General features: G+C 40.5%; 2 protein-coding genes across 4 annotated transcripts in view; both read right to left on the reverse strand.

The window, feature by feature from the left end:
* Positions 1 to 26,874, reverse strand: part of unc13bb (unc-13 homolog Bb (C. elegans)) — a 78,380-nt gene that overhangs the window by 7,845 nt on the left and 43,661 nt on the right. For all 3 annotated transcript variants that reach the window (XM_079656719.1, XM_079656718.1, XM_079656717.1), the window contains 22 exons: positions 24,020 to 24,310; positions 23,831 to 23,921; positions 14,916 to 14,962; positions 13,882 to 13,960; positions 12,919 to 12,993; positions 12,544 to 12,763; positions 12,224 to 12,451; positions 11,957 to 12,098; positions 11,574 to 11,743; positions 9,516 to 9,631; positions 8,480 to 8,643; positions 7,877 to 8,027; positions 7,574 to 7,642; positions 7,123 to 7,212; positions 6,722 to 6,859; positions 6,210 to 6,340; positions 5,833 to 5,918; positions 5,217 to 5,343; positions 4,987 to 5,083; positions 4,485 to 4,628; positions 3,863 to 3,940; positions 3,646 to 3,723 (listed from right to left, as the gene is read on the reverse strand). In XM_079656719.1, the coding sequence (XP_079512845.1) occupies positions 3,646 to 3,723; positions 3,863 to 3,940; positions 4,485 to 4,628; positions 4,987 to 5,083; positions 5,217 to 5,343; positions 5,833 to 5,918; positions 6,210 to 6,340; positions 6,722 to 6,859; positions 7,123 to 7,212; positions 7,574 to 7,642; positions 7,877 to 8,027; positions 8,480 to 8,643; positions 9,516 to 9,631; positions 11,574 to 11,743; positions 11,957 to 12,098; positions 12,224 to 12,451; positions 12,544 to 12,763; positions 12,919 to 12,993; positions 13,882 to 13,960; positions 14,916 to 14,962; positions 23,831 to 23,921; positions 24,020 to 24,310 (2,812 nt within the window). The remainder of the gene's footprint in view (positions 1 to 3,645; positions 3,724 to 3,862; positions 3,941 to 4,484; positions 4,629 to 4,986; positions 5,084 to 5,216; positions 5,344 to 5,832; positions 5,919 to 6,209; positions 6,341 to 6,721; positions 6,860 to 7,122; positions 7,213 to 7,573; positions 7,643 to 7,876; positions 8,028 to 8,479; positions 8,644 to 9,515; positions 9,632 to 11,573; positions 11,744 to 11,956; positions 12,099 to 12,223; positions 12,452 to 12,543; positions 12,764 to 12,918; positions 12,994 to 13,881; positions 13,961 to 14,915; positions 14,963 to 23,830; positions 23,922 to 24,019; positions 24,311 to 26,874) is intronic.
* LOC307024359 (uncharacterized protein) lies at positions 16,019 to 18,376 on the reverse strand (the record flags this gene model as incomplete). The annotated part of the gene is made up of 1 exon (XM_079658424.1): positions 16,019 to 18,376. The coding sequence occupies exon 1, from the start codon at positions 18,329 to 18,331 to the stop codon at positions 16,019 to 16,021; it is 2,313 nt and encodes a 770-aa protein (XP_079514550.1). The 5' UTR covers positions 18,332 to 18,376.

Below are 26,874 nucleotides of genomic sequence, written 5' to 3' on the forward strand. Positions count from 1 at the left end.
ATCAATCTTTGTGTGGTTGTAATGGTAAAAAAATGAAAATGAAAAACTGTTAAACGACTCCGGTTCTGTTACTGCATCCCTGTACAGTCAAATCTAAAGAATACAAATATTTAAGTTTTTCCCATTGGAAAGATAAAGCTGTATTTCACCCACCTTCTCCGAGTCAGGCTATTGCAACACAAAGTTACAAAGAAAACACAAAATTAAAGAAAGGAAACAACAAAATGTTCGAAATAACCTTTTTTTTCTGGGGGGGAATGACTTTTGAAGGAAAGGCTAACAAAAGTGAAAGAGGGTAAAGATTTTGATGTGGAATTCACCACAGATGACGTGATAAAAGATGAACACTATAAACTCCACCATGATAACCACGCTTGTGTCAGTAGGACTGAGTATCACTAAGATGTTGCTGTGAGTAGGAAGAACATGGCCCACAAGAATGATGAGGTTAAAGCACTTCACACTGCAACAAACCTCAACCTCATTTTTCTCCCCTACTTCTTCTTCTTCCTCCTCCTCCTCCTCCTCATCATCACTCTCCTCAAACTGGGAGTGGCAGTGAAAAGACAACACAATGTAGTTAAATCTCACTGCCGCAAAATACCACAATCGTAATCAACAAAGTTTGTTTGTTCAAGATCATTTAAGAGCTTCTATTTTGCACACAGTTATAACAAGTGATGTAATATTTGAGTATATGCAAACATGCACCAAACATGTTTGCATATACAGAGAACTTGCCTGCCATGCTAGCATTCTATTGTTGGGCTAGAAAAAGAGAGGGAAAAACATAATTGAGACCCAAAAAATTAATTGGAGTAAATGATGCCCTGCAAAGGCAAAACGGATTCACTACTTATGTAGTAATGACTTGAGACTAGGGGTGCACCGAATGGGAAATTCTTGGCCGAAACCGATACCGAAAATAGGAAACAGTTGGCCGAAAATCGAATGCCGAAAGGCCGAAAATGATTAATAGAAATATATATATATATATATATTGTATACATTTTTTACCAATGTTGTTCAGCTACCTGATTATGGAAAAAGACATGATTATGGTAAAACTTAACTTAAATAATAATCACTATTATGGGTCGATAAAACATTTATTCAGCACTTTTGAATGCATACAGTACATTAATTCCAAGTCAAGTGCATTTTCTTTTATCTGTAGGATAACTACAACAAAGTGCGTTCAGAACAAAGCCAAGGTGCTTTAAAACTGCATAAACATCTAGGCCAGTAGGCCCACAACTAAATAGTGTAAATAAAGACTGTGACAGCCAGGCCTTCAACAACAACAAATGCACCTATACATTTGGTAACCTAACGTGTTGTTGTGATGACGTAATCAAAACGCGGCGACAACAAGCACGGCGCGCGACCATGCTCGCGGCTGGCTCACAGCCAACATGTCTGCCGCTTGGAGATATTTAAAAATATCAGAGAGAGAGGTGCGGATTGCGATTTGTAAAACGTGTTCAGCTGACATTTCTCGAGGGGGTGTAACTGCAAAGACTTTTACCACTTCGGGATTACTCCACCACTTGAAATCAAAACACCCGAACAAATATGCGGAGTATGATCAACGTAACCCTGTTCTCTGACATTCGGTGATATTTTTTCGGTGCTAAAACCCTTTCGGCCGAAAGCCAAAATGGCCTTTTTAACCATTTTCGGCCGATAATTTTCGGTGGCCGAATATTCGGTGCATCCCTACTTGAGACCGACCGTTGCATTTTCACCCAGAGTAGACAACAAGAGAAGCACATCCAGTGCATACTAACTGATCATTTAGCCTAAACTAGCCTTAGCTAAAGCTAAACCTTTACATTACAGATTGATTTATACCATAGGGTTAAAGAAAAGTACCCATTTTAATTTAATTTAATGAAATCAGTAATATAGTTTCAAATCCAGATTATGAAATTAGTAGAAGTTGAACCCTTAGAAAATAATTTTAAAAAACACATCTCCTGCTAGCGGTAATTAGCTTAGCATACCTCACAAGCTAGCAGCTTGGCTATTGACTGATGAATTTCATACAATTCGGTGTAGCTATCTTTAAATCACATACTTAAATCTATCAAAATGGAAATCAATCTGTATCAAGATATTTTAATTTCCTATATGCTATAGCTTGTGCATAAGGAAAATAAAGTTCACCCTGAAACAAAAAGCTATATTTGACCAGAAAGTTGAAAACATTTTGGTGGTAGATACATTTTCCACTTCCGTAAAGAATATTCTTCGCCGAACTCCAGTATCTAATGATTTCCTGATATGTTTAAGCCACTCACTGAACCTTTCAAAGAGCTCACGTGTAACATCAACATCAGTAAAATACTTGCAAGACAAAGTGACTTATCTCAACAACCAACCTTAGAAATAAGAGGTTCTAAAATAACCAGTTTTTTCTGCAGATATGGCGACCTTCAGTTTTTTGTTTTTTTAAAGCCATGGTTGCAGTGAATTTGGTTGACTTTTCCCCAAGCAAAACCATGAAGTTCACATTTGTACTTCATAAAAAAAGAAATAAAAAAACGTCCTGACTACCAATCAAGTGTCATCATCAGGTAAACAATTAGAGAAGGGGTGGCTAAGTAAGATAGTGGATCTACGGGTCTCTACACTACAGTTGAAACTACTACCAATGATTCTAATATGCTACCACCCACAGTACCCACCAGAGCCTCTGCTTCCTTTTCCTCAGTCATGACCTATTTCCAAGTCAGAGGCAGATGAAGATAATCAATACAGGGGTGTACCACACACCATTTAACTGATTAAACAACCAAAATATGTGCTTTAACATCTGCCCGTTTCGGCTACTCAGAAAGACCATGAAGGAAACCTACCTCCTCTTCCCCTGCCTGTTCCTCCTCCTTCTTCATGTCCTCCTCATTTTCCTCTTCCATCTCTCCATTTAGCTTTAGTTGTAAAGTGAACACACTGGTTGAAACTCTAGCTACAGTGTCTGACAACTGTAGTCCTACAATCGACCACACAAAAGCTACATCTACACTAAATGGGCTAAAACACTTCATGTAAAAGCATGGCGAGTGATTTAAAGCAGTGGGAGGGCAGATCTGACACAGAGGCTATTGATTGTTCTCACTGTAGCTACACCAAGACAGAGGACATGATTTCATTAGGTATGAGGCTAATGTCTGTCAGTATTGATCTATGCTTATGCGTCATTGAAAGCATCACATCAGACATCGGGACGGCGTATTGACCTGTTGAACAACTTCCACTCCGGGTTTATTAGGAACAAAGATGGTGTCCTAGTACGAGGATTCTACTTCACATGGTCACAACTAAGACTACTGAACCTACCAGCGCTTCTTCTGTCGCACTCTGATGCACAAGAGACACAAAAATAACTGATGAACAAGCAATCACCACTAGGATATCTGAATTTCTTACTCAAGATTATTTTCTTTGTTTTAAGACAACATCATATTAGAGTTCAAATATATTAAATGAATAAACAAATAAATAAGTAGCCATGGTAGTAACTTAAAACCCACAATGGCCCTAATACTGCATTGCTATTAATATTATCGTAGTGGTATACTGCAGTCATCCATCCCGTTTGAAGCCACAGCACATCATGCTCACCTTTGTCTGTATGCTTACCTGTTTTGCACCCATCGACTCAAACATCTTCTCCAGCTGGATTCTTAACTGCTGCACGTTATTCAGCAGGACACATGGCTGCCAGAGGACAATGGAAACACATTACACACATGTAGCAGGAACTCTACAGGGAATTGTAATAATCATTATATTGAATATTCAAAACCTATGTAAAAGAAGTTTGAGGAAGTCATGTTATAAGGTGTTGACAACTTACAATCTTCTCCTTGTCGATATAAGTAGGAAAACTCTTGGTCAGAATGGCACTGTACTGCAGAAGAACGTTGGCAATAGTCTGAAAGAGAGAGAGAGAAAATTAAATGTATTTAAAAAGTGTATGGAACAAAATGTCGCCTGAAACAAAAAGTTTGAAATCCGATTAGACCTTATCCCACGGGGACTATATTACACCGAAGGATCACTCCCAAATGTTGCCTTTTAAAACATTCCCAATTGTCCTGTAATGTATTTTCTGGCATGAAGGAAAGAAAATCCCCAAACAAAGAGAAATTGGAGGGAGGGGAGTACTACCACCAATACAACATTTATTTTTAATGAGAACATATAAAATTCTCTTGTGAATGTCCCTCCAGACAATGCTGTAGCCATTTTGTTATTTCCCCTATATCTTACATTTTCCTTACATATTTTGTTTCTAGCATAATAAAATATTTATAGAAATGTTCTGCTTCATGATCCTCGATGTATTATCAAATATGCACATTTAAGAACTAAATCCATGTTTCATGCTCAAGCAACTAAACGTTACAATAATGCAGTGTTTTTTATTTTCCCCCTGTTGAATTATTTTGCAATGTGATTTTAGTGTTGGGTGTTACCTTGGAGAAGCGGCGGCTGTACTGAGCCATGACAGCGGGGTCGGGACACTCCAGTTTCTTGATGATCTCAAAGCTCTGGTTGAGCTGCGTGAAGATGTCCACCACGGAGCAGGAGAACAGAGCGTGCTCCGACGTCTGCTGGAACTGAGACACAAGAAAAAAAAAAAAAAAATTGACCATACAGTTATTAGAGTTTTAAAAATATCTACATGCTGTAAAATAAAAACGTTCAAATCAGAAATTAAGGTTAAACCATTTTTATGAAAGATCCTCATACAGCTGAAGTAACTTTTCAAGTACCTCTCTTTTTTATTTATCCTATTAAAGTGAATATATTTTGGTTTTGGAATGACAAAACTACGAGTTTGCAAAACCAGTATTTTTCAGTTTTCTGACATTTTTTGAAGAAACAAATAATAGACGACACTAGAAAATAATGGGCAGAATTATATATAATAAAATAACCATTAGTAGCAGCTAAAGTCAATTTCAACTTTCTTACTCCGTCTTTTTTGTCTCGCTCTAGCGCTCCATTCATGAACTCCATGGACACGCCCTCATTTTCCTTCAACCACTGAAGCACGAATTGTAGGAACCATCTGAAAGTAAAAACAATTGGAATTATTTATTAATTTGGATAATATATTATTATATATATAAATTGGGAGTCAAAAGTTTCTTTAAAAAAAAAGATGTAATGTTTCCCCGTGCCTGCGAGGGAAAAGCACTTACGATGGGTAGTCGGGGACAACGTCCTTAAAGCTCGGCAGGTCTTTGACGTATTCGTTGTTGAGCCACTTGACCTTGAAGTGCAGGTTCATGTAGTCGGTGCTCTTACACAGCCTGAGCTTCTCGTGCTCTGCAAATACAAACACATACAGAGAGATGTATGCTATAGCATCATGGGAAAGGGAAGAACCAAGTTTGTTTGGACTGGGACTCATACCTAAAAGTCAGGATATCTCCGGCTCGCCATTTTGAACATTCTTTTTTAAAACACGTTTCTACAGATACTAATTTCATAACTGTCTTGTGAGGCTTACTCGCAAACATTGATCTGACACAGACAGTCGTTACTGTAGGGGATTCATCTCGAGGACAGGGGCTGTGATACAAATCTGACTGCTTCTGGTTGTGCTCTACAGTACACTTTATGCACTCTATCTTCATGTTTTCGAGGTTTTTAATATAAATATGTCTTCTCCGTGTTCTTACACAATTTAGCCCAGTAGAGTAATAATAGTACCATGAGTCTTTGGTATGGTTCCACAGGATATTACGAATAGATATACCCAAGTTTTATCCTATACTATGTGATGATGGATATCTGACACTGGGTGTGACTTACCTTCCATGGCATACTTCATGTCTTGAGCGAACAATGTCCACATGACCTCGGCTGACACCTTCCCCACGTTCATTTCTTGAGGGAACCTAAGAGAGATAGGGGATAAATTGACATACATTTCCTATTCTTAAGCATAAATAAATAATCCTATGTAGTTACCACTGGAAAATAGAAAAATAGAACATGTAATATAATGCTAAAAATATATGTGTAGCCTAATCCTATGTGCATATACTGTACTTAAACGCAATGAATAGACATCCACAAAAAATGCATGAGACAGGATGCAGGGAAACCGCTTAAGATGTTGTAGGTCGTTATGTTTCCTGCAATTAAAAAACAGTTAAAGATAAAGGGAGTGTGTGCATGTCACTAACTGGTTGAGCACAGGCGTGTAGGAGTTCCTGTCCTCTTCAATGATGGAGACGATGAGCATGATGAGTTTGGGCCAGAAGTCCAAGTTCTTGATGCTCGGACCTTGCTCCTCCATAGAGAGCTCATCTTTGTTCTAGATTAGAAAAACAACACAGTCAGCCACCGAAAAGAGACTTCCAAACAATCAGTTTACATCTGAAACACATGTCTGGCATTACTTACTTAAACAACCAAGTAAAGAGTATAGCAAGGGGTTCTTTGGGAAACATTTTTAGAGGGCGTAATGCAATAGGCCCTTAAAAATGCAATTGCTTTGGCAAAAGAAAAGACCCTGAATGATAAACAATACATATTTCTAGTGAGTTAAATTCATTTTGACAGCCAAATCTGACATCTAACTGACAGCAGAGCACCCTCAGAGTGTAGCTCAGACAGTATCCTGATGTCGAATTTCAAAACTAAAACCCAATACAATGTCATGTAGAGGCAGCTGGGTGATTGGCACATGACTTACTGTGTCTACAGGTTGGTACTGTCTGCTGTACAGCTCATGGCAGTTATTGAAGATGTAGTCATATGTGGAGTTGAGGCAGGCCTTGACACAGTCCTTCACCACCTGACTGGCTCTGGGTGGAGACTGTAACTCCTGGACCTAAACACCAGAGGGAGATAGCAACACTGGCAGTGAATGACGGCAAACAATCATTGTTACCCAATTTGTTTTTACATTAAGTTAAAGGAAAGGGTTATCTGCTATAAGGGGAGTACATACATAAACTACTGTACATCAACACTATCAGGTTGGGAGTTCATGGACAAGCTGTGACAAAATGTTATATTTAAAAAACAATTGATAACCGTTTCGTACAGAATGCATCGGTCTTAAAAAGAAAAGCATGAAACACTGTTTGCTACCTTCATCCTGAAGAAGGTGATGCTGGTTAGAAGGTCCACCGTGGATTTCAAATCCTGCAGGCGATCCTTGTTGCTGGCAGGAAAGTGGTTCTACAGAGGGAACATTGTTTTATACATGTCACAAAATGCAGATTCAAACGTTATAATTGCACGATTTTCCCCCGTTCCTTCTTTAGAGGGTGTCATTTGCTTAAATTTTACAAAAGAGAGCCAAATACTAACAGTCATTGTAAATTAAACAGTTTTTCTGCAATTGCCTGTGTCATATTAATGAAAACAAGTGAGGGAAGAGGTACTTGAATTCAACTTTGCATATAGAGTGATAATAAAAGAAACCTGAACAACATAGCAAAATAAATGTTTAAAGATATCAGGGAAACTATTGACTTTTTCCAAACAATATCAGGCATTAATGGCAGGAATATATATGAGTTACAGTCAGATAATTTACCCTGTAGGTTGAGAGGTCAATGCGCAGGGAGTTGTGTAGCTGGTCTAAAAGCTTCACAAAGCGTTCTTTCTGTACGGTGAATAAAAGACAAAAACAATGAGATTTCATACAGTATGTACACAAACATATTTCTAATTATATGTCTAATAAATAATGAGATTTTAAATGGAAATCAGGATCAGTATTTATATATATGGACAAACACACACATTGTTGTATGTTTATGTTTTAATATTAGAGAAAGAAAGAGAGACATAAATTAAAGACCTATGTATTGTCTGTGTGTGCTAAATGAATACAAACCCCAAAATTGGAAGCAGAAAAGCGGTCGGAGGCGGACACATTGGTGGAGGCGGTTGTGTGGGCGTAGAAGGCGTTGATGTTGGCCAGCAGGGTGCTCATCACCGCGGGAACCCCGGGACACATGTACTTAGACGACAGACAGGCAAAGTGCCTTGAAAGAAAAGCACAGGGAATGCTTGATGAAGACCTGGGACATTTGTTTGTCACAGAGGAAAGGTTTTTTTTTCAAAGCAACGTGGGAGTACAGGGCCATTTGATCAGCCTGCGTAATCAACTTGTTTTCAGCTAATGATCCCTTTTAGAAACATCTGCCCTGCTGTCGTTTCATCTGCCCGTCAGCTCATTGGCACATTTAGGGAGAAGGATGATCCCATTGGGGTGTGCTTTGGGTGAGTGATGGGCCCAGCTATAAGGCATTTATATTGTTGCATGACGTCTCATGGAGACAAATCCATCCTCCGCCCATTTATAATTGATTTTCCTTCATTCGGAGGCCAACAGGGAACTACTCAGCCACTGAGAGGCACTTTGATGTGAGAGCAAAAGGTGGATGGGACAAACACATGGACAGGGCTGAGGAGAAAGTTCATATCTGATACTTACGTCATGGCCTGGTAGATTGACTCAATCCCATAGCGCATGGCAAACTCGTCCACGATTTCCTGAGCTACGTCGTCATAGTAGACCTTCCAGGAGTCGTCACCGCGAGCTTCTGGGATTTTCACCCCGCCTTGGCCGAGAACATCGGTGTAGTGGTGGAACAGGTTCTGTAATGCACGGATACAATGTGTTAATGTCATCTGAATGGCTTTCATACAGTAGGTCTCTTCCAGCCTTTTTGCCTTATGTTTTGAGATTGAAGTACGATTGTACGGTGGCCGACAGGTGCAAACATGCTCCAACAAGCCAAAACTCTTCCATTAGGAGAAACACACTGCAGCTTGAGTAATGATGCAAGTATAAAAACACAAATGTGACAAATGCTGAAACATCTTCACCAACCCTTGCGCAGCATTTAGAACACATTAATCAACTTGATGAAACGAAGGCGCAGTGTTTACTAAAAGCGCCGCATAAACGAAACGATGCAAGAAACTGAAAACACAACCAAAACGGGGGCACTAGAGGTGATGCACACAGCTGGGACCTGAGTGCTTGTTGACAGTACAGTTTTTTGGGCATATTTTGATAATGTAATCGCATGATTCCTTCTGATATTATGACCAACTTTGTAATCCCCGAACATCAAAAAGCAAGCGCTCCGCACTCAGTTGTGTGCTTCTTGCAGTGTTTTGTTTATGCAGCGCTTTTGGTTAACAATGTGCATGTTTTGTCCAATTGGTTAAGATGTTTCTTCATTTGTATATGTTGTGGCACATTTTTGTATTTATTATTTACGTCATCTCAGACGCTGCAGCGCGTTTTTCCTAATGGATCTGTTTTGGGCCGTTGTAGCGTGTTTTCACTTGTTGGCCTCCGTACATTTGAATAAAGAAGAAATATTTCCAAACAATTCAACCATGGCAAGTACTGTAATGAGATTATCATGATTATCAACAACACAATTCCTAATTTCATGCAATGCTCATTGTTACCATGTGTGTTTAGCACAACCCATGGCAAGAGGAAAATCAAATACCTCATGCAGGGAGGTGTACTGCACATGATATGGAGCCACTTTCTCCTCTCCCTTGATCTCCACGTTGATCTGAAGGCGAATGGCACCCGACACGGCGGATTTGTCCGTTCTCTTCTCTGTAATTAAACATAAATTACATTCAGATACATGCACATGCGTTCTCGATTCATAACTCCGAGGACATGGAGGCGCACGTGGATCAAGGTCTGTTTAACACTAATTACAGGCTATTACCATGGCAGAGCTATGTAGAAGGGGGGGGGGGGGGGGTTCTGTTTCTGCAGTTAATGGCAACGCTTGAGGGTGAGGGAGACAATGGCAGTAGGCTGAAGACACTTGAACCAGAGCTTTCCTGGAGGGTGTAGTACTTGGCAGCTCGCCCCTGCTATTTGCCCTGACAGGCATATCATTAGGGGTAATTAGTACATGTCGAGCCGAGCGGTCGATTTCCGACTAGAGCTCCTTCTTGATAATCACACATCAGGAGGAGAAACAGGAAAGTGCAAGGAGATAGAGATAGAAAAATGTTGCTTCAAAGTCTTATTTCTAATGACCCCGAACCAGATTTATATTTGTCCTTGTTGATGTGATTATCAGGGAGATATTAGATTGAGCACTTCATGGATCCCAGATTGTGAGACACAGCTGATTTATTGGCACACTCATATTCAGTGTCATGCTGTTTCAATGGGAGATTTATTAAAGCCACGGTTAAGTCATTTAGAGCACTTCAATCAAGAAGAAACGAGAGATGCTCAAGGAGTGAACGCCTCAGTCTTTAAAGCACCATGGCTGTGAAAATGAGTAGTGCTTTTAAAAAAGGACAGTGATCAAACCAACATGAGACAATGCCTAAGGCTGGTCAATATATGAGTGAACTGGGGGGGGGAGGCATATAGAGATCTTTATATATTGCAACCGGTTGACCAATCACGTCAAAGCCAGAGAGCTAACCAATCAGAGCTACTTATACTGTACAGCCAGTGCTTATAGGAAATAGACTAATAAATCAGCTCCTGTATAATTGACCGTATGGAGAAGTACTGGGGAATATAATGAAACCAAATGTTTTTGTCAGCTATCGCAGAGGGAATTGACGGAAAAAGCTTGCCAGAGAAAGTCAGTTATTTTAATGCAGACTATTATGAAAGATACAAACAAAAGTTGCTGGAGGCAGAATAAACGTGACTAATGAGCTTCAAACTACAGACTGACTGAACTTTCTGCAAGCAGAACTTTTACTCGCTCAACAAAGCAACACAGATGTGTTACGACTGTGCGCCTCATTGGTAGTAGATACATTCTACTTTAATATAAAGTAATGTACTATGTAAGAGGGAATGTGGGAACAAAGCCAAAGTTAGAACGTAGCGAAACAGACATCGTAAATGAGGAACAACATGCAGTATGTCAAGATCCATTGGCCGTGGGGTAAGGTATTTAAATATTTAAAAGGAGGTTGTGTTTCGTACCAGTGCACAACTTTCTACTGAACTAGCTCAGGTTTTTTAAACCAGTTCCATTTGGGATTCTTGGAAACTTGGAGCAGTTTATGTAGAAACATTGTGATCAAGGGCGTGCAATCAACAGAGTTAAACGCAGACTGTACACACAGTAACAAAATGGTGGATTGCATCAGTAACCTGTAGCTTCTCTTCAGTTTTAAAGTTATTTGTATTTACAAAACAAAAAATTACCAACTATTTACTGATAACATTGCACACAGTTTTTTTCTGAAAATATCACACTAGACGTACCTACAAGACATACCAGGGTTGTTTAAATTACATTTGGGAACTTACTTTTTGGGTTAAGAATTGTTTTTACTTTGTTCCAAACTGCTCTGAACAGTTCCAAGTTTGCATTTGATGTTGATGAAAAGGTGAAAAGAAACTGCTGCTATTGTTTTACTTAGCGTTTTTACAGTGGTGCTATCCTTATGTCTAGATGTTCATCCTTTAAAAAAGGAGTTTTTAGGTTTGTGCTTGACTTGGTTCTATTTAATGTACAAACCGTATGCTTCTGATTGAATGTTCATAACAAAGACAGTGTACTGACCCAGGTTGTACCAAACGTCCATTTCTCCACTCAGAGTTCGAACTTCAATTATACTCTGGCCCAGGAAGTCATCAGATTCCCTCTTTAGACGCTGCTTCACCCTCGACTTGATGTCATCGTCCTCGTCCCAAACGCGCACTTTAATTCGATCTGATGAATTGTGGCATTCGCTAGCGAGATAACAGGAAACAAAATGAATATAACCCAAAGAAATGTATATAAGACTCAATAGCATAGAGCACAGAGAGATGGTACTGAGTTTCTGAAGAAAAGGGTAGTGCTATTCTTAGTTTGTTGTATGCTTGGGACTATTAGAAAGAACTTTGCTAAGTGTCTTTACATTTATACAAACATTTAATATTCAAGGAAAATTGGTGACTTACAAGTGGTACTTCTCTTCCCAGACAGGATTGAGGTTTCCATAGATAGTCTTGGTTCTCTTCTTGGTCTTTCCCACCTGAACGGTAACATATGGATCGCTGGATCCTGTCTTGTCCTTTGCCTGAAGACCTTGGGCACAAAAGACTATCGCGAAGAGGGAAAACCAAAAACATTTGGAATAACCATTAAAAAGAATCAGATGAAACCGATGAGGATGATGCTGAAGGTTAATGATGTGGTTGAGTTCAACAATTTTCTGTCAGTTTCACCTGTGATGGTGATCTTGGCTGACCACTTTGAGGTGCCGTCCAGCACGCTCTGCTTGATGGTCTTCATCTGCTGCGCATGGATGGCTTTGCTTATGATGAACACTTCCCTGATCAGCTCAAAGATCTCTGGTTTGTTCCTCTCCCGGATCTTCATCCTGTCCTTCATGGCCATGATAATATTCTGAGTACGGTCTTCAGCCCCGTGCTTACAACTCTTCTCCGCAGCACCTGAACATTCAACAAGAAATGTATTTAGGAATAAAATCCAAGTTCGAAGTAGAGCCTGTAATGTTAGTAATTGTTTTCGGTACAGTACTCACGCTGTAGACAGTCAGCATTCAGAAGCTCTTGGCACTTTTCATGGCACTTGACCCCACACTCAGAACAACGCATGCCTTGGCGGGCAATTCCCCACAAAAGCCCTTCGCACTCATAGCAGTATGTAGGGGTAGTGGCGGTCCACACCTCGAAGTTATGTGGTGTAGTGCAGGATATGGGGTAGATGAGAGCCTGCAAGGTCTTCTTGTACACATGGTTTTTCTACAGAAGGAAGAATTTTTTGTGAAAGACGGAATTCCTGATTCAGTTTTGTTGAAAGAAGAAAGGGTAACATACAACAACTACAGCCTCAAAATAGTTCTATTTTGGTGGATTCCAAAAATGAAGCCAGAAGAAGTTTAAGGTGTTGTGCTCACCAGCTCCCCGTCCTTGACCGAGGACCGTACAGCCATGGCCGAAGCGATTCCCGCCTTCCTGGCTTGAACGAGAGACTGAACAACAGGTGACGGACGGACAAAATGTTAGCATTTATGAAACAAATCTACAACCCACAACCAAAGCACACCTCAAAATATTACCATGAATACATAAAGGGTCAGTGTGGTTAAAAATGAGGCTGGGGTAGTTGGAAGGGTGGTGAGTAGGGTTATTATTTTCCCAATGATGAATCCTTACCAGAAGATCAGAAAACCCGGGTTAGTATTAATATTTTCTAAGCAGCTACAAATGATACCGTTATACCAGTACAGTAACAACACCATCAAAAGATACCAAAACCATCAGCCAGACATTCTGATGGAGTGTTAGTAGAGTATTCTGTCCTTGTACCTTTATTATTTGTGGCTTGCGGGTGAAAAAGAATACAAACCAAAAAGGTGGAGGAAGGATTTGTTACAGTATATTTTACTGCTAATATCAAGTAGGAATACAAACTACCAATGACCAAGAAGGTGCATGCAAGTGTTTGAATTCTTTCAGAGGTTTGCGATCAAAGTGATCGACATACATGTTCGAGGAAACTACTTTTTTTATTTGTCCTACTTGATATTTTGGTACTTAGGTAGAAAAGGGAAGGGGCAACTGGGTTCTATTAACTTACCATAGCCTGACCAAGGAGAGTGAGTGCATTCAAGAGAGTTGTGGGGAATAGTTTTGGGTTTAAGAGAGGAGGGAGAGAGAGATTAGAAGGCTGATTTAATATTTGTCTCCATTTTTTGATAACAATCTCATCCTAAATTCAGCTCAAAGGTACAGAGAACTGTAACTCCTGGGGTGGTCCAACAAGTACAGATATATGCATTTACATAGAATGAACCAAACAGACAGGATGATGTATGACATACAGTTTAGATAATAGTGAATGACAAGTTAGTACTGACCACGTCGCTGACCAAGGCGAGAGGTTTCTTTTTACGCAAGTCTGGCATGCTGTCAATTCCATACAGACCAGGTCCGCCCCTTTGCACCAAGAAGAATTAAATGAAGGTGAATGAAAAGTCCTCGCAAACAAAGCATGGCAATGCATTACATTTTCACGGTTATCCTAATAATCAAATGAAACAACAGTATTACATTGAATGTTAATTGTTTTAATTATTTGTAATAAACATTTCAAAACATGATTCTGAGAATTGTGTTAAGCCAAACAAATGTTGGGGTAACTACCGTAATTTTCGGACTATAAGCCGCGCCTTTTTTCCCATTTTTCGACGCTGCGGCTTATATAACGGTGCAGCTAATCTATGGATTTTTACAGCTAACGGCCACTAGGGGACCTCCTAAATCTATGGATTTTACAGGTTACAGTCCACCACCTTTAACTCTATGGGCTCTATGGCCGGTCCGCGGACCCCCACCTTTAAGCGGCGGGTTCCAGCAGGAAAAGCTGGAGGCCGGAAAAGAGTGAGACAAGTAGCGCGCAAAAGTAAAAGTGGAACCGAGAGTGGTACGAGAGACAGAACGAGAGCAAGACAGACAGACATTACGAGAGCGAGACAGTTTGTCCCCGTACCACTGCTGTAGATCACTGCCGGTACGTGCGCTGGGAGCGCACCGTTTAAGTTTGAAAGTTGAAAAGTGTGTGTGTCTGAAACGCTATGTGATACAGTACAGTTTACACAGCACAGTACATGTTCTGTAGCTACTATTGCACTCAATGGTAACACTTGAATACGTTATGCAAACATGCAAGTTGTTTGTTGAAATGTTAATAAATGGGAGCTTCCTCAAACAGCCATCTCTTTCCCGGCAATCCCCTCTGTGCACGAACCCTTACATATGGTAATTAAACATTAAAACACCTGCGGCTTATAGTCCAGTGCGGCTTATATATGTACACATCATTCAATTTAGCTGCTGCGGCTTATATTCAGGTGCGCCTTATAGTCCGAAAATTACGGTATATATGACTTACCCTGGTTTGTCCCAGGCTTGTCTTGCATTGGGTTCTTCATCTCGGACCTACAAGGTTTGAAATAAGAGAATTTAGCTTGACAATGTTAAGGCTAAAAAATAACAGTATATATTATGGGAAGAGGGAACGTTGTAATAATGGAAAAAGTTACATTTGGTTGAGTTTCACCTCTCTGATGTTTCAGAACATGCAAAGTCAAATAAAAATGAAGTGATGATGCTTTTAAAAAACACAGAAACACATTAATGTTGCTCGGCTCTTTAATTGTGAAATGAATTGTTTTGTGAAATGCAATGGTGGACCAACATTATGTAGGAACAAGACAAAACCACAGAAAAAGTTATATTCACAGAAATTAAGATAAGAAAAGTCTGTTTACCTACAATCTGCTTTTAAAAGAAGACCAGGTAATTCAGAAGGCCTAGATAAAACATTTGCAAGGCTTTCACAAACCACCAATTATATGAATGGGTATGAAACACGTAAAGAAGTTATTTTACTTTCTCTTAGTTAATGTAAGTTTCTTATATTGTTTAAAAAACATTAGGGGAAAAATAAAGCAGCTGCACAAACACTAGCACTAGGAACAGAACTGGTGAATCTTTCTCTAACATGACATGAATAAAACAAATTATAAACTATTCATCATATAGAATAACTTGGGTATATCATTTCTTATTTTCTTTGCAGTGCACACAGACATTCCCTTTGACAAAGACAAATAATGGAGAACAAGAAAAACTGTGCACCCAACATTATCAACAGGAAAAAAGCATAACTATAGAGAAAGTGTTATATGAGTAACCTGATTATCTTCTCCACCACACTCTGCAAAATAAGTAGAAACAACGAAGAACAATTAGTAACCATATGGAGTAGCTGAAGTTGACCAAACTATTTCAAGCATGTTTGAAACTGGTTAAAAGAGTCACAAGCAATCAACTAATGACTCTTAAATCAACAAGTGTTTCTAAATGATAGCAGTATAACTCTATATACATTGAGTCTCAATGCAACATACACACATTATATCTAATAATGACACAATGTGTTTTTTGGCAGCTGTTTCTGGCCTTATTTAGCAGTAGAAGTCAAAGAAAGTATCATTCAAATATACCTGGGTAAAATTCATCTTGAGATTGGGATTGAGATCCCTGGGAGCCTTGAGAGCCATGGGAGCCTTGAGAGCCATGGGAGCCTTGAGAGCCATGGGAGCCTTGAGAGCCATGGGACCCCTGTGACCCATGAGAAGATTTGGACAGTCTATGACGTGTTTGCCTCTTTTCCCTCAGAATGCGCTGGAAATTAGCTACACGCTCTTTGTGACTAGCATCCATGTGCTTTTCTTCAATAACCTCATCGGGAACATGGTTTTCCTTAATTGGACTTAACCGCACCTCATTCGTACTGAGTACTGTACCCAGTGGACTGTCGGCCTTCCTTATTGGACAATGGTCTGGTGTTAAGTCAGAGTTGGACAGTTCCCCATCTGTTGGACATTCTCCTTTGTCCTCTGAGACCTCTACAGAGTGATACTCAGTTGGGGTGCAGGGAGAGGGGCTTGCGTCACGAGGGGATGCTTGAAGGAAACTTGATATGTTTTCACGTGTCTCATTACAATCCACATAGACTGAAGCCTCACTTTCCTCCTTTGGAGTGCCGCATTGAGTGTGATTCTCTGTCACACTAACCTCTCCCTCCTTGTAGTCTGTGCTGCTCCTTTCCTCCTTGGGTTCACTACGTTGACCGACAGGTGATGCAGTTGCCTCCGTCCCACTGTCATCTTTAACACCTTCAGGGTTAGGCACTTCCAATTTTTTCAAAGCCCCTTTCAAAGCTGACCTGAAAGTGAGTACAGCCTTACTTAAAGTTTTCACATCAAAACCTACATTGGGGGTCTTGGATGGGCTATCCGCATCTATTTCAGAAGATTCTGGTGACAAAGATTCTGCTGCTTCATCCTTGAAATGAATGTGATCTGTCCATTCCCTGTCCAAACTGTCAGCAGACCCCAGATCAAGAGTATCACCGGAAGATGGACAGTCCTCACACAGTGAATTTGTCTCCAGGTAACCATCATCACAGTCCGTCAACAGCACGGTGGAGCAACTCAGGCTCCTGGAGGGATCGCTACCCATTTCATTTGCACACGCACCCATGGTGTGGTAACCAGAACTACGCGAGTACGGGCAGTTTGCGGAACAGTCACACTCCAAGTGTTCTTCCTCCTTTTGTAGTCTAGGTGGCCTCCAGTCAACCATACTAGAAGAACTAGTTGGAGAGATAGAATGTTGGCCAAACAGTAATGACAGATGTTCAGAGCTGTCATGAGAAGAATGACCAGGTGTGCTGTTTCTTGTCTCCTCTGTGGCACACCTGTCCCAGACACCAAGACAATTCTCTAACCCTTCTCTACTATTGGCACAAGAGTATATGTCCTCCTCGCTCCAACCTGTTTCTCTGCTTATACTGTGGTGCATATCACCAGAAAGCCACCTTTGATATTGTGTGTCACCAGAGATAAAGCTTGCTTCTTGACAATTGGAGCTGTGACACGAAGACAAAGAGCTAGTGCTTTGGTAGTCATGGCCTCGCTGAATATCCAGGTAGCAGGGGTCAGGTTTTGTATGGCCTAGCATGTGTGTATCTGAACTCTGCTTTGAGTTTTCTTTGTCCGTTTGTTGCTCCGATTGGAAAGTGACTCGATCGACATGCCATTGTTCGGGTGACCTTTGAGATGGCATGCATCCACAATCTGTTCCACAATCTTTGCAATCCAACAATGGACTGGTGTATCGCCCGTGAAGTGAAGTGATGGCGTTCTGTCTACCTAAACTTCCTCTCCTGATGCGGGGGGTTTGAGAAACAGGACTAGGTTCAGGTGCAGCTGAAGCTCCAGAGTATAGCTCGCCTATTTCACTGAGAACTGCATCAACACAACAAGATACCTCATCTACCGAGCCTCGCACAGATGTTAGATACTGTCTCAGGTCTGAAATTTCCTCCTGGATCTTGTTGATGCCCTTTAGCTCTTTTAGGATATGTTCCACTATATTACCCGACCCTTGCTCAGCATCCTCATCTTCCATCTCCTTTTTCTCTTCTTTATTTTTGATCCTTTCTATCAGTTTGGGTAAAGTATCCTCCAAAACCCCAACGCCCACCAGGCAATCCGAGCTAGGCTTTTCCCCACACAGGATGAGGTCTGCTTTGGTGCAGGCAGTGTCCACTGACGACAGGTCAGAAAGGGAGTTATCCTCGATCCCCTGCAGGCACTTCTGCAACTTTCTTCGCATTCTTTTCCCGACATTGGGGCTCTTTGATCTCTTCTCCTCCAGATCTTGCCTCTTGGGCGAGAGAGGAAGTAGCTCTGACTTATAGGGTTCATCCTGTCCACTGTGTCCTCTGGGGAACATCCCTGAGGAATTGAGCTTTTGATCAGCTTTTACCACACATGGAAAAATCCCTCAGTGATTCCTTCAACTTCAATTGATTGAGTACCTGCGGGACAAAAAGACAAGTTATTTTGTTGACAAATAAATCAAAACTTCAAGAGCTGACCTGCATTTGTTGTGTATCAATACAATAATTATATGAATCATATGTTTAGCTTAGTTGGTTGGCAGTTCTGCCTCTGCTATATCCCTGATGTTAAAAAGCAACCAAGCTGATTATAAACCATCAATTCAATAACATATTTTATATGCTACTTAAAAGACAAAGCGGAATGAAATCTTCAATAAAGAATATTATTAATCTTTTGTATTTTGCATTTACTGGAATGACATTTTCATGACCAACAGACCAAACAGAGAGAAAACAATTTCTGCTTACATTGTTAATACTAAGTGGTTGTGTTTCAATAGTCCATAAATCATGGCTTTAGATATAATTGTTTATTACGATATTAAATGTTACCACAGAGACTATGCTGTACAGTATAACATGAGGACAGACAGTGTCTGTAAGGGACCTGTTCTCAGTCTGAGTAGCAACTTGCAGAATAAACTACATGCAGCTGCTTACATCTCTGTAATTAACATGCTCTGAATTAAGATGCAGAGAGAGAAAGCCAGCTCGGTAATTAGATGACAGGTCAATTCTTTCCTCTAAGGCCATGTCACACCCATACCAGCTGCACAGCTTGATACTTTAGCTCTACATAGCCAACAGTGTAACAATAATCTATCTAATGGCATTACATTATCAAGGAATGTATGTTGTCCAAATGTGTATCGGAGAATCATGCCTGTTTTGGGGAAGCATAGACTTGTTTACAAAAAAGAAAGGTCACAAGTTGAGCAATTATATTACAGATCCTATATGTTCCTTCCATTTACTCATAGTATTTGTTAGACACAGCTCAGTGTTATCATCTATGTCCACTTGACAATAGCCATTTAGATATTATGACCAGGAATATAGAAAGTCCTATGAAGGTATTGCTGCTGTTGACATTTCCTGCTGATCACCCCTAAAGATCAGCAGTGATTCGTAAGTAAGCCATTTTGGGGGTTTCTTGACACTCCTAACTTGACTATTTAAACAGCAGGAACATGACATATATACAGCAACCTGCTTGTCTCTTTCTTATTCGGATTCTTTATTTCTGTAATAAAAATAATAATAAAAAAGGTCCTATAAAAGGTTCTGAAATAAATGCTTTAGTGTAATTTCAGCCTCAAACAAAAAACACACAAAATCATGTTAACTGTCTCGCATACTATATTTTAAAGGATGCATGCTTGAGTCTAGGAAAGTTCCTCCACTGTTTGACTTGGAGCTGACTGATTATTTTTCTATATTCATTTTCGAAGAAACCTCAATATGGAATATTTGGATTTTGTATTCCATTAAAGTAAATTACTCCAGATGGTTGCAAATTACATTAACACACCCCTGCACTGGACTTTTCCAATAAGCACTTGAGCGCTGAAGGTGTGTGCTAGCCTGATAAGGGTTTGGTAGAGCAGAAAAAATTGAATCAAGTATATCAGAACAGAATGTGTCCAGTCGCTACTGAATTGGAAATTAAGCTCATGAGCGTATCAGCCAAATGGAATCTGAAATAAACTGGGAGTATTATCTCGTGTGATTGAAATACCATGGGTAAATGATTATGTTTGTCTGAATACGAAATGTGAACATCTGTGTTAAACTAATTTGTCGTATGACGCATTAGCAACCAAATGTTAAATAAATCCCCCAAAATTAACTTCACTTCAGGAGGGCTACTGGCTCTTTTGAAAGAAGCCATGATCTGCAATGGGTGCCCTCTAATAGTCAGTGATTTAAAAGTCAGCTGTCCAGGAAAAAGAAAGGTTGAAGGGATGTTGGGGTCAGGCCCAATTTCCAGGACAGTCATTGTAATAGCCTGCAGCAATCTTCTTTCTGTCTTTGCTAAATGGTCTGTGGCCTGAATACAAAAATACATTTTATTTTGAGGTTGTTAAGTTTACATCTTATCAAATAATAACATTTGCTTTAAAAACTTTGATAAACTGACTACTTAAATAGGCGGATATTCTGATGTTTCCATTGGACGACCATTTCTATGTACATTAACACACATGAGTTTATATGTATTACATTATTAAAGTCAACACAAACTTGAGATTTAATGCTTAATAGAATAATAATAAAATGTCATGCTTACCTTATCAGGGAAATTATGATCCGGAACAACCTGTAGACATCATCTGGCAATATCTGTTAAGTCCACATGTAGGGTTGCAGAGTAGGTCAGTAAAGAAAAATTCCCTGTTTACTAAAAAATATATATATATGCTCGGGTGAATGTTGAAATGTTTCTCAATCAATCAATCAATGAATCAATCATTCCATCAATCACCAGCATATCTCCTTTAACTGACCGAGATGCAGAAGTGCTGACTCTTCTACTGGCAAGTGCGACAGTAGTAGAGCGCGATCACACAGCAGTTCACCCTCGGTTAAGTAGCCATCCCTAACCCCCTCCCACCCTCTTGCATGCTTTCTTTGCTCTCTCCCTCTCTTCCCTCCTCTGGCACTGTATTCCAGCACAAAGCTAATCTGAAGCTGTGAGAGTGCCAGCTCAGTCTCATTCACTCAATTTCTGTATCCACATCTGCCAGCAGCTGATATTCGGGATGTTTCTCTTTCTATTCATAAAAAAGTGAAAACACCCCTGATAAACATATCAGTATTGCTGCTTTTCTTTAACTATACTTGACTGCTTTTAACTTGTCAATGCAACATTTTGAGAAATAATTTGTATTCCAGTGAGTTTGGAAAATGATACTGGAAATTGGTCTGACAGCCAGCTCCATTTCCTGCTCTAAATGCCCCTTGTTTGTCACTGCTTCCAAACGTTTTCAAGGAAACTGTAAACACACCACATATCTCATCTTATCCTATTCCACAAATGCAAACAAGCATGTGAGGATGTTTTACAATGTCTTATTATCCTGGTCAGTGTTGATGATGGACGGATTAACAAGCCATTCTAATTCATTACAGTCTTTTCAGCATTTAGACTTGTGTCCTAAGTGTTTGCCTTCATCCTGTATTAAATTGCCCTTTTGCTGCGTTCACAACGGACGCAATGCGAATATTTGCTTCGCTCTAATCGCTCCTATCGCATCGCTCTAAACGCTCGAGTTTCACCGCGGCTGCCAGCTGTGTTTACTCGTGTCATTCAAACAAGACACGCTGGCTCGGGAGCTACAACTACAACAAAATGAACATATTTGACCGTTATTAAATTATAATACACGTTTCTAAATGATGCAACATGAATGAAGTAACAACATACTGACACCGGTTAGTAAAAACCATGAATTAATGCTTGACAAGTCTGAAGACAGACGGTAGGTGAAAAACCTTTTAAAATGCTTGTTTTCTGAATGGAGATCGGGTAGACCAGGCTAAGCTAACGTTGTATATGCTCCGTCCACACTCACAACAACGGCCTACAGACATAAACAAACCAGCGACTGTATTCACAATGACACAGACAGTCTGTGGTTTGTACTTGTTTAACTTTTGTCCAGTTTCTGAACAGATATGAGGAACTGTGAGCTCTGTGTGCTAACTACTAACAGCTAACGGCTGATGTTTTCTGGTTGAACGTCAGTGGCGGCAGGCTGAGATCCTCACCGCTGATTGGCTACCGCGAGATCGCGTCACGCGAATATGAAGCTCGAGTTGAAAAAATTGAATTTGAGCGTTTGTCGCGGCTCCCTTCAATCGCACCGCGGAATTCGCGTCCACTGCTTCATGATTGCCTTCGGAGCGATTTCGCGTCTGTCCGCGTCTCTGCATTGACTTTACATGTAATCGCGCCGCCCCCAAACATCGCATCGCGTCCGGTGTGAACGCAGCATTAGACAGCTTTCACCTTGCTTTCCAGTTACACTCTTCAATCAGCCGTCATTTACAATACATGTTAATCTCAACCATCCCATGCAAACCAATCATGATAATGGAGCCAATCGAGGTCCTACATTAGGTACTCCTTTACTGCCGTGCCATAAAAAGCTTAATCAAGTCGATGAACCACAGTTAGGGCTGAGAGATTCTGATGATTTCATTACGAGCATACACTAAAGATTTACGATTGTACCCGCAGGATTAGAACCGACATACATGCGCTGGATACAAATGATCCTATATGTTATTGTACAATGTAGTTCAATGTGAGGCTATGCCATCTTATCCCGATACCAAAAGTCAAATATGATGGAGACAAAAACAATGTCATGCCTCGATTTGTATTATCTATTTTTCTTTTTCAGAAAATGGTAAAAATGAACATTTATTACTCAGGAAGTTAATTCCTTGATCTGAAAAATTACAAACTATAAACATGATTGATTGATTGATGAATGGCTATCATGATGCAATTCCCACATCCCATCTTCTAAGCTAGAACGTCCCCGCTCATTAGATTGTTCAAATTCTTGGACACACTCAATTATTTTTGTCCACCCGTAGGGATGAGATGCTGGGTGATTCAAATGAGCAGAAGATGCAACTCATCAGTACAAACCTGATTTGTATCTTGTCCCTGGACTACAGATATTGGCTCATTGGGTATTAGTGCAAAATATATTGTTTTATATTCTTTTACAGATTCTGATAATACTAGAAATTAGTGATTGACCCATAGGGAGAGCTAACTTCATCATAACTGGAGTTTCATCTGATTTATTAAATATTAGATGTTTCTTGGAACCTCTATTAAAGCAGCGTTTTTGCTGGATGGCTATCGCATAAAAGCAGATCTGATATGCAAGAAATATTGAGGTGGGTGACACTAAATCAAATACACTCATCCATAACTTGAAAAACATTTATGTTCTGGCTTTTAATGAGTTGCTGAATCGCAAGTAGTTTCACTATTGCTGCCCAGACGCTATCAAAAGTGTTTAATTGACCTCCGTTTACATGTGTGCAACCTGCAGAGGAGCATACGCGTGTTGTCTCAAAAAAACTATTTTTTGACATTTTGGTGCATAATTTTAAAAACTACCAAAGAGGTAAAACTCAACAACATACAAATATTCACAGATGTGTTATCCATCTAGGTATGCGTCTTAAGCTGCATTCACACGATATGTCGAAAAACTGCATCAATGCTGACGTTGCCGTTATGCTCCTAGGGAGAGAACGGAAATTCTTGCAAAGCGCTGCGTTTAAAGTATATACTATTTAAAAATTGACCTCATTCACCGCTGACCTTTTGAGGGGCAACCAATCAGTTGACAGCAGTAGGAAGTGGCGCAAGCCAGAAAGGGAGCCAACAATAGAAACAAAACTCATGGGAGTTCAGCTTAATTTTTGTGTGTTTATGGTAAAGTATAGAGGGTAGTCAGACTTCAGAGGTGATTAGAAGTCAGATATTGGTAGAGCAACTCTATTAAACCACTGCCTACCTCCCGGAGCTGAACCCTGACTTTATTGATGGCCTTCAACCAACGAATTCTGGATTGGGTAAAGGGTAATGGCGGTCCATCATCATGGAACCTGGGTTACATGGATGGAAAGAAAGACTTGTTCTAAGACTCAGTTCTTATGGATATTCATCATAGCACATATATTACCAAATTGAATTTAGAGCATACCTTAGGAGTTTAGAGGTCCCCCTTTCTGTTGGAGTGTCGTTTTTCAGGCCCTGTCCTTCTTCAGAGATCAGCCCGCGTATCTCCTGCTCACCGACGGTATAGTGTCCATTTGTAGGAGGTTGTCCATTGGTGCGCGGCTGCCCATTGGTGGAGGGGTGAAAGCTAGTACTGTGGTAGGAGTGGAAGGACTCCTCCAGTTCTGACCCTCCAGTGCTCTGGCCAGTCTCACTAAGCTGGGAGCTGGTCTGGCTCAGGTTTCCTGATGACCCAAAGCGACTACTTTCCACTGGACTACAATTGGGAAAGAGGAGTAAGGAAAATATTGTCACATTACTTTTGTTGTTAAATCATCACAGGGTAAAAGACTATTTCTAGATGTTACAGTTGTTCTTCCTGTGGCCAAGGTTAGACAAGTGGGGATTATAACATAACCTGTGTTTACATTTTTACCCATTTTCATAACCACTTTTATATTCACGGGGCATGATGCAGATTAGCTACATTTCTTTCAGAATACAATTTTAAAGATATACAAAAGTTGATTTCTGTTTATATATAAACAACAATTATTTCCACCCGAAAGCAAAAACACAACACAGATCAGAATTCCATGCTCAAACTAAATGTATATCGTTTATAATGTTGTATGCTTATATTTAACTATAAATATATCAAAAGACTCGCCTTTCGTACATGCAATATAAATCATTATTAGTACATTCACTTAGCCATGAATATATTAAGATGTACATTTAGTTTTGGAATTCTGTTTTTAAATGACATGTACAATTATGAAGGTGCTACAAATAAAACTAAGAATAATTTCAAAACGCACACAAACACTCATGCACACACATACATAAACTCAAGCTAAATATGAAATGTAACTATTGAGGATGGATTGCAGAGCTGAACAGGGAATACACTTTTTCCAAAACGTCAATGCATCATAAATGGTGAGGGAGGATGCCATTTATTATGCTTTCACTAGCCTTTTTGCATTCAATAGATCCTTCTTGGACTGGATGTCCAGCTGCACTCCAGAGGTAGGACCTGCAGAGGGGTATGTTTCTACAAGCCCTTCCTTCTCCTTTGGGGTCAGGGATGCTGAAGGATCTACTTCAGGAGTGGAGATGCAAATCTGGGGGTTTGCTACATCATCTGATGAACCTACCGATTCAGATTTGTGTGCATCGGCTGTTGCAACCTTTTGTACAGTTTGAGTTTGACCAAGTGTTGCTTTGTTGTCAGTTTTGGGTTGGGATGTTACAACTGGAGCTTGTGTTTTCGGTGGCTCTGCCTGCCAAGGAAAACTGATTTTCGTGCCAAATAATGACGTGGCTGGCGGCTCTTGTTTTCCAGCAACAGGTTTTTCATCTTGAAATAGCCCACCAGAAAGGGTTTTAAATCCTGAAAACAGACCACTCACTCCTTCAGTTTGAGGCATTGATGGAGTACCTGAGGACGGTGTTTGTGAAAATAGAGATCCAAAAGATTTCCCTGCATCACTTTGTGTCGACATAAAACCAAACAGGGACTTGGCTTCAGGTGGCTCTGCATTTTTGGGCAACTGATTAACCGGAGGAGCTAAATCAGTATGTGCTTCCTTATTATCCGGTGGGACTGATTTGTCACTTTCTTTACTCTCAGAGTCTCCCTTAATCACCATGGGCTTCTCATGTATTATGTCTCCCTCAACTGTTTCTTTTTCAGAGTTTTCCCCTGGATGGGTGGTGTCATATGTCACAGAGGTTTCCGGACAAGCCGCCTCAGATGCCACCTCACTACTACTTGTCAAGTTGCCAGATTTGACTTGATCGTGAACTGGTGGGGTTAGGTCCACCTTTTTACTTGTGGTAGTCTCAGTGCCAGATGGAGTCACTGTAGGTGGCACACTTTCATTCTTAATCTGTGACTGTGGTGTAATGGCAGGCATTGGCTTTGACTCAGCTGGCTTTGGTTCAGTTGGCTTGGGTGGTTGGCCTCCACCCCCAAATAAAGATCCACCTATGCCTCCAAGTATTGATGCTCCAGCCTGTGACCCTGCAGTCTGAGCAGTGGCTCCTCCAAACATCCCTCCAAGTAAAGAACCTCCAGGCTGTGCTGTTACCGCAGATCCTCCAAACATCCCACCCAGTAACGATCCACCAGTCTGGGGACCTACAGACTTGGCAGTGGATCCTCCTCCAAACATACCACCTAATATTGACCCTCCAGGGGTGGGGGCAGGGGTTTGAGGACCAGACTGAGTCGCTGACCCCTTAAATAACCCTCCCAGTAATGATCCCCCTATCTGGGGAGCCGTAGTCTCGGTATTGGAGCCGCCAAAAATACCTCCTAACAGTGATCCTCCATTCTGCCCAGTAGCCGCTTGAGGTGCCGTTGCTCCATGTCCAAAAAGTGAGTTCTTCTGCTGTTGCTGAGGAACTTCAGAGGAAGCAACTGTTGGTTTGAAAAGGGAGGACATAAAGCCTGTGACTGCATCTGCTGCTGTGTCACCAATGGATTTATCTGACTCTGTAGGCTTTTGTTGTTCCTCGACTACAGTACTTGCTGACTGAGTGGCTGGTGTTGCTTCTTCTACTTTAGAGAGTGTTGCATTTGGACCTGACTGAGCACTTAAAAGCTCTGGTGTAGATGATTCAGATTCTTTGGACTGAATATCATTAGCTTTGGTAGTTGGCTTGTCAGCATCTTGGTGATGAGCTTCTTTTGTGACTTCGCCATCAGTTTTTGGTAAGCTTGCCTTAACACACTGGACTGTACCGCCAGGCTGCTCTAATGTTTCTGCGTTTTCATTGCTTTTTGTAACTGTACCACTTGCATATATTTCAGGACCTGCTAGAGCACTTGTA

The sequence above is a fragment of the Notothenia rossii genome (genome assembly GCF_949606895.1).
Source record: "Notothenia rossii genome assembly, chromosome: 11".
Classification (NCBI taxonomy): domain Eukaryota; kingdom Metazoa; phylum Chordata; class Actinopteri; order Perciformes; family Nototheniidae; genus Notothenia; species Notothenia rossii.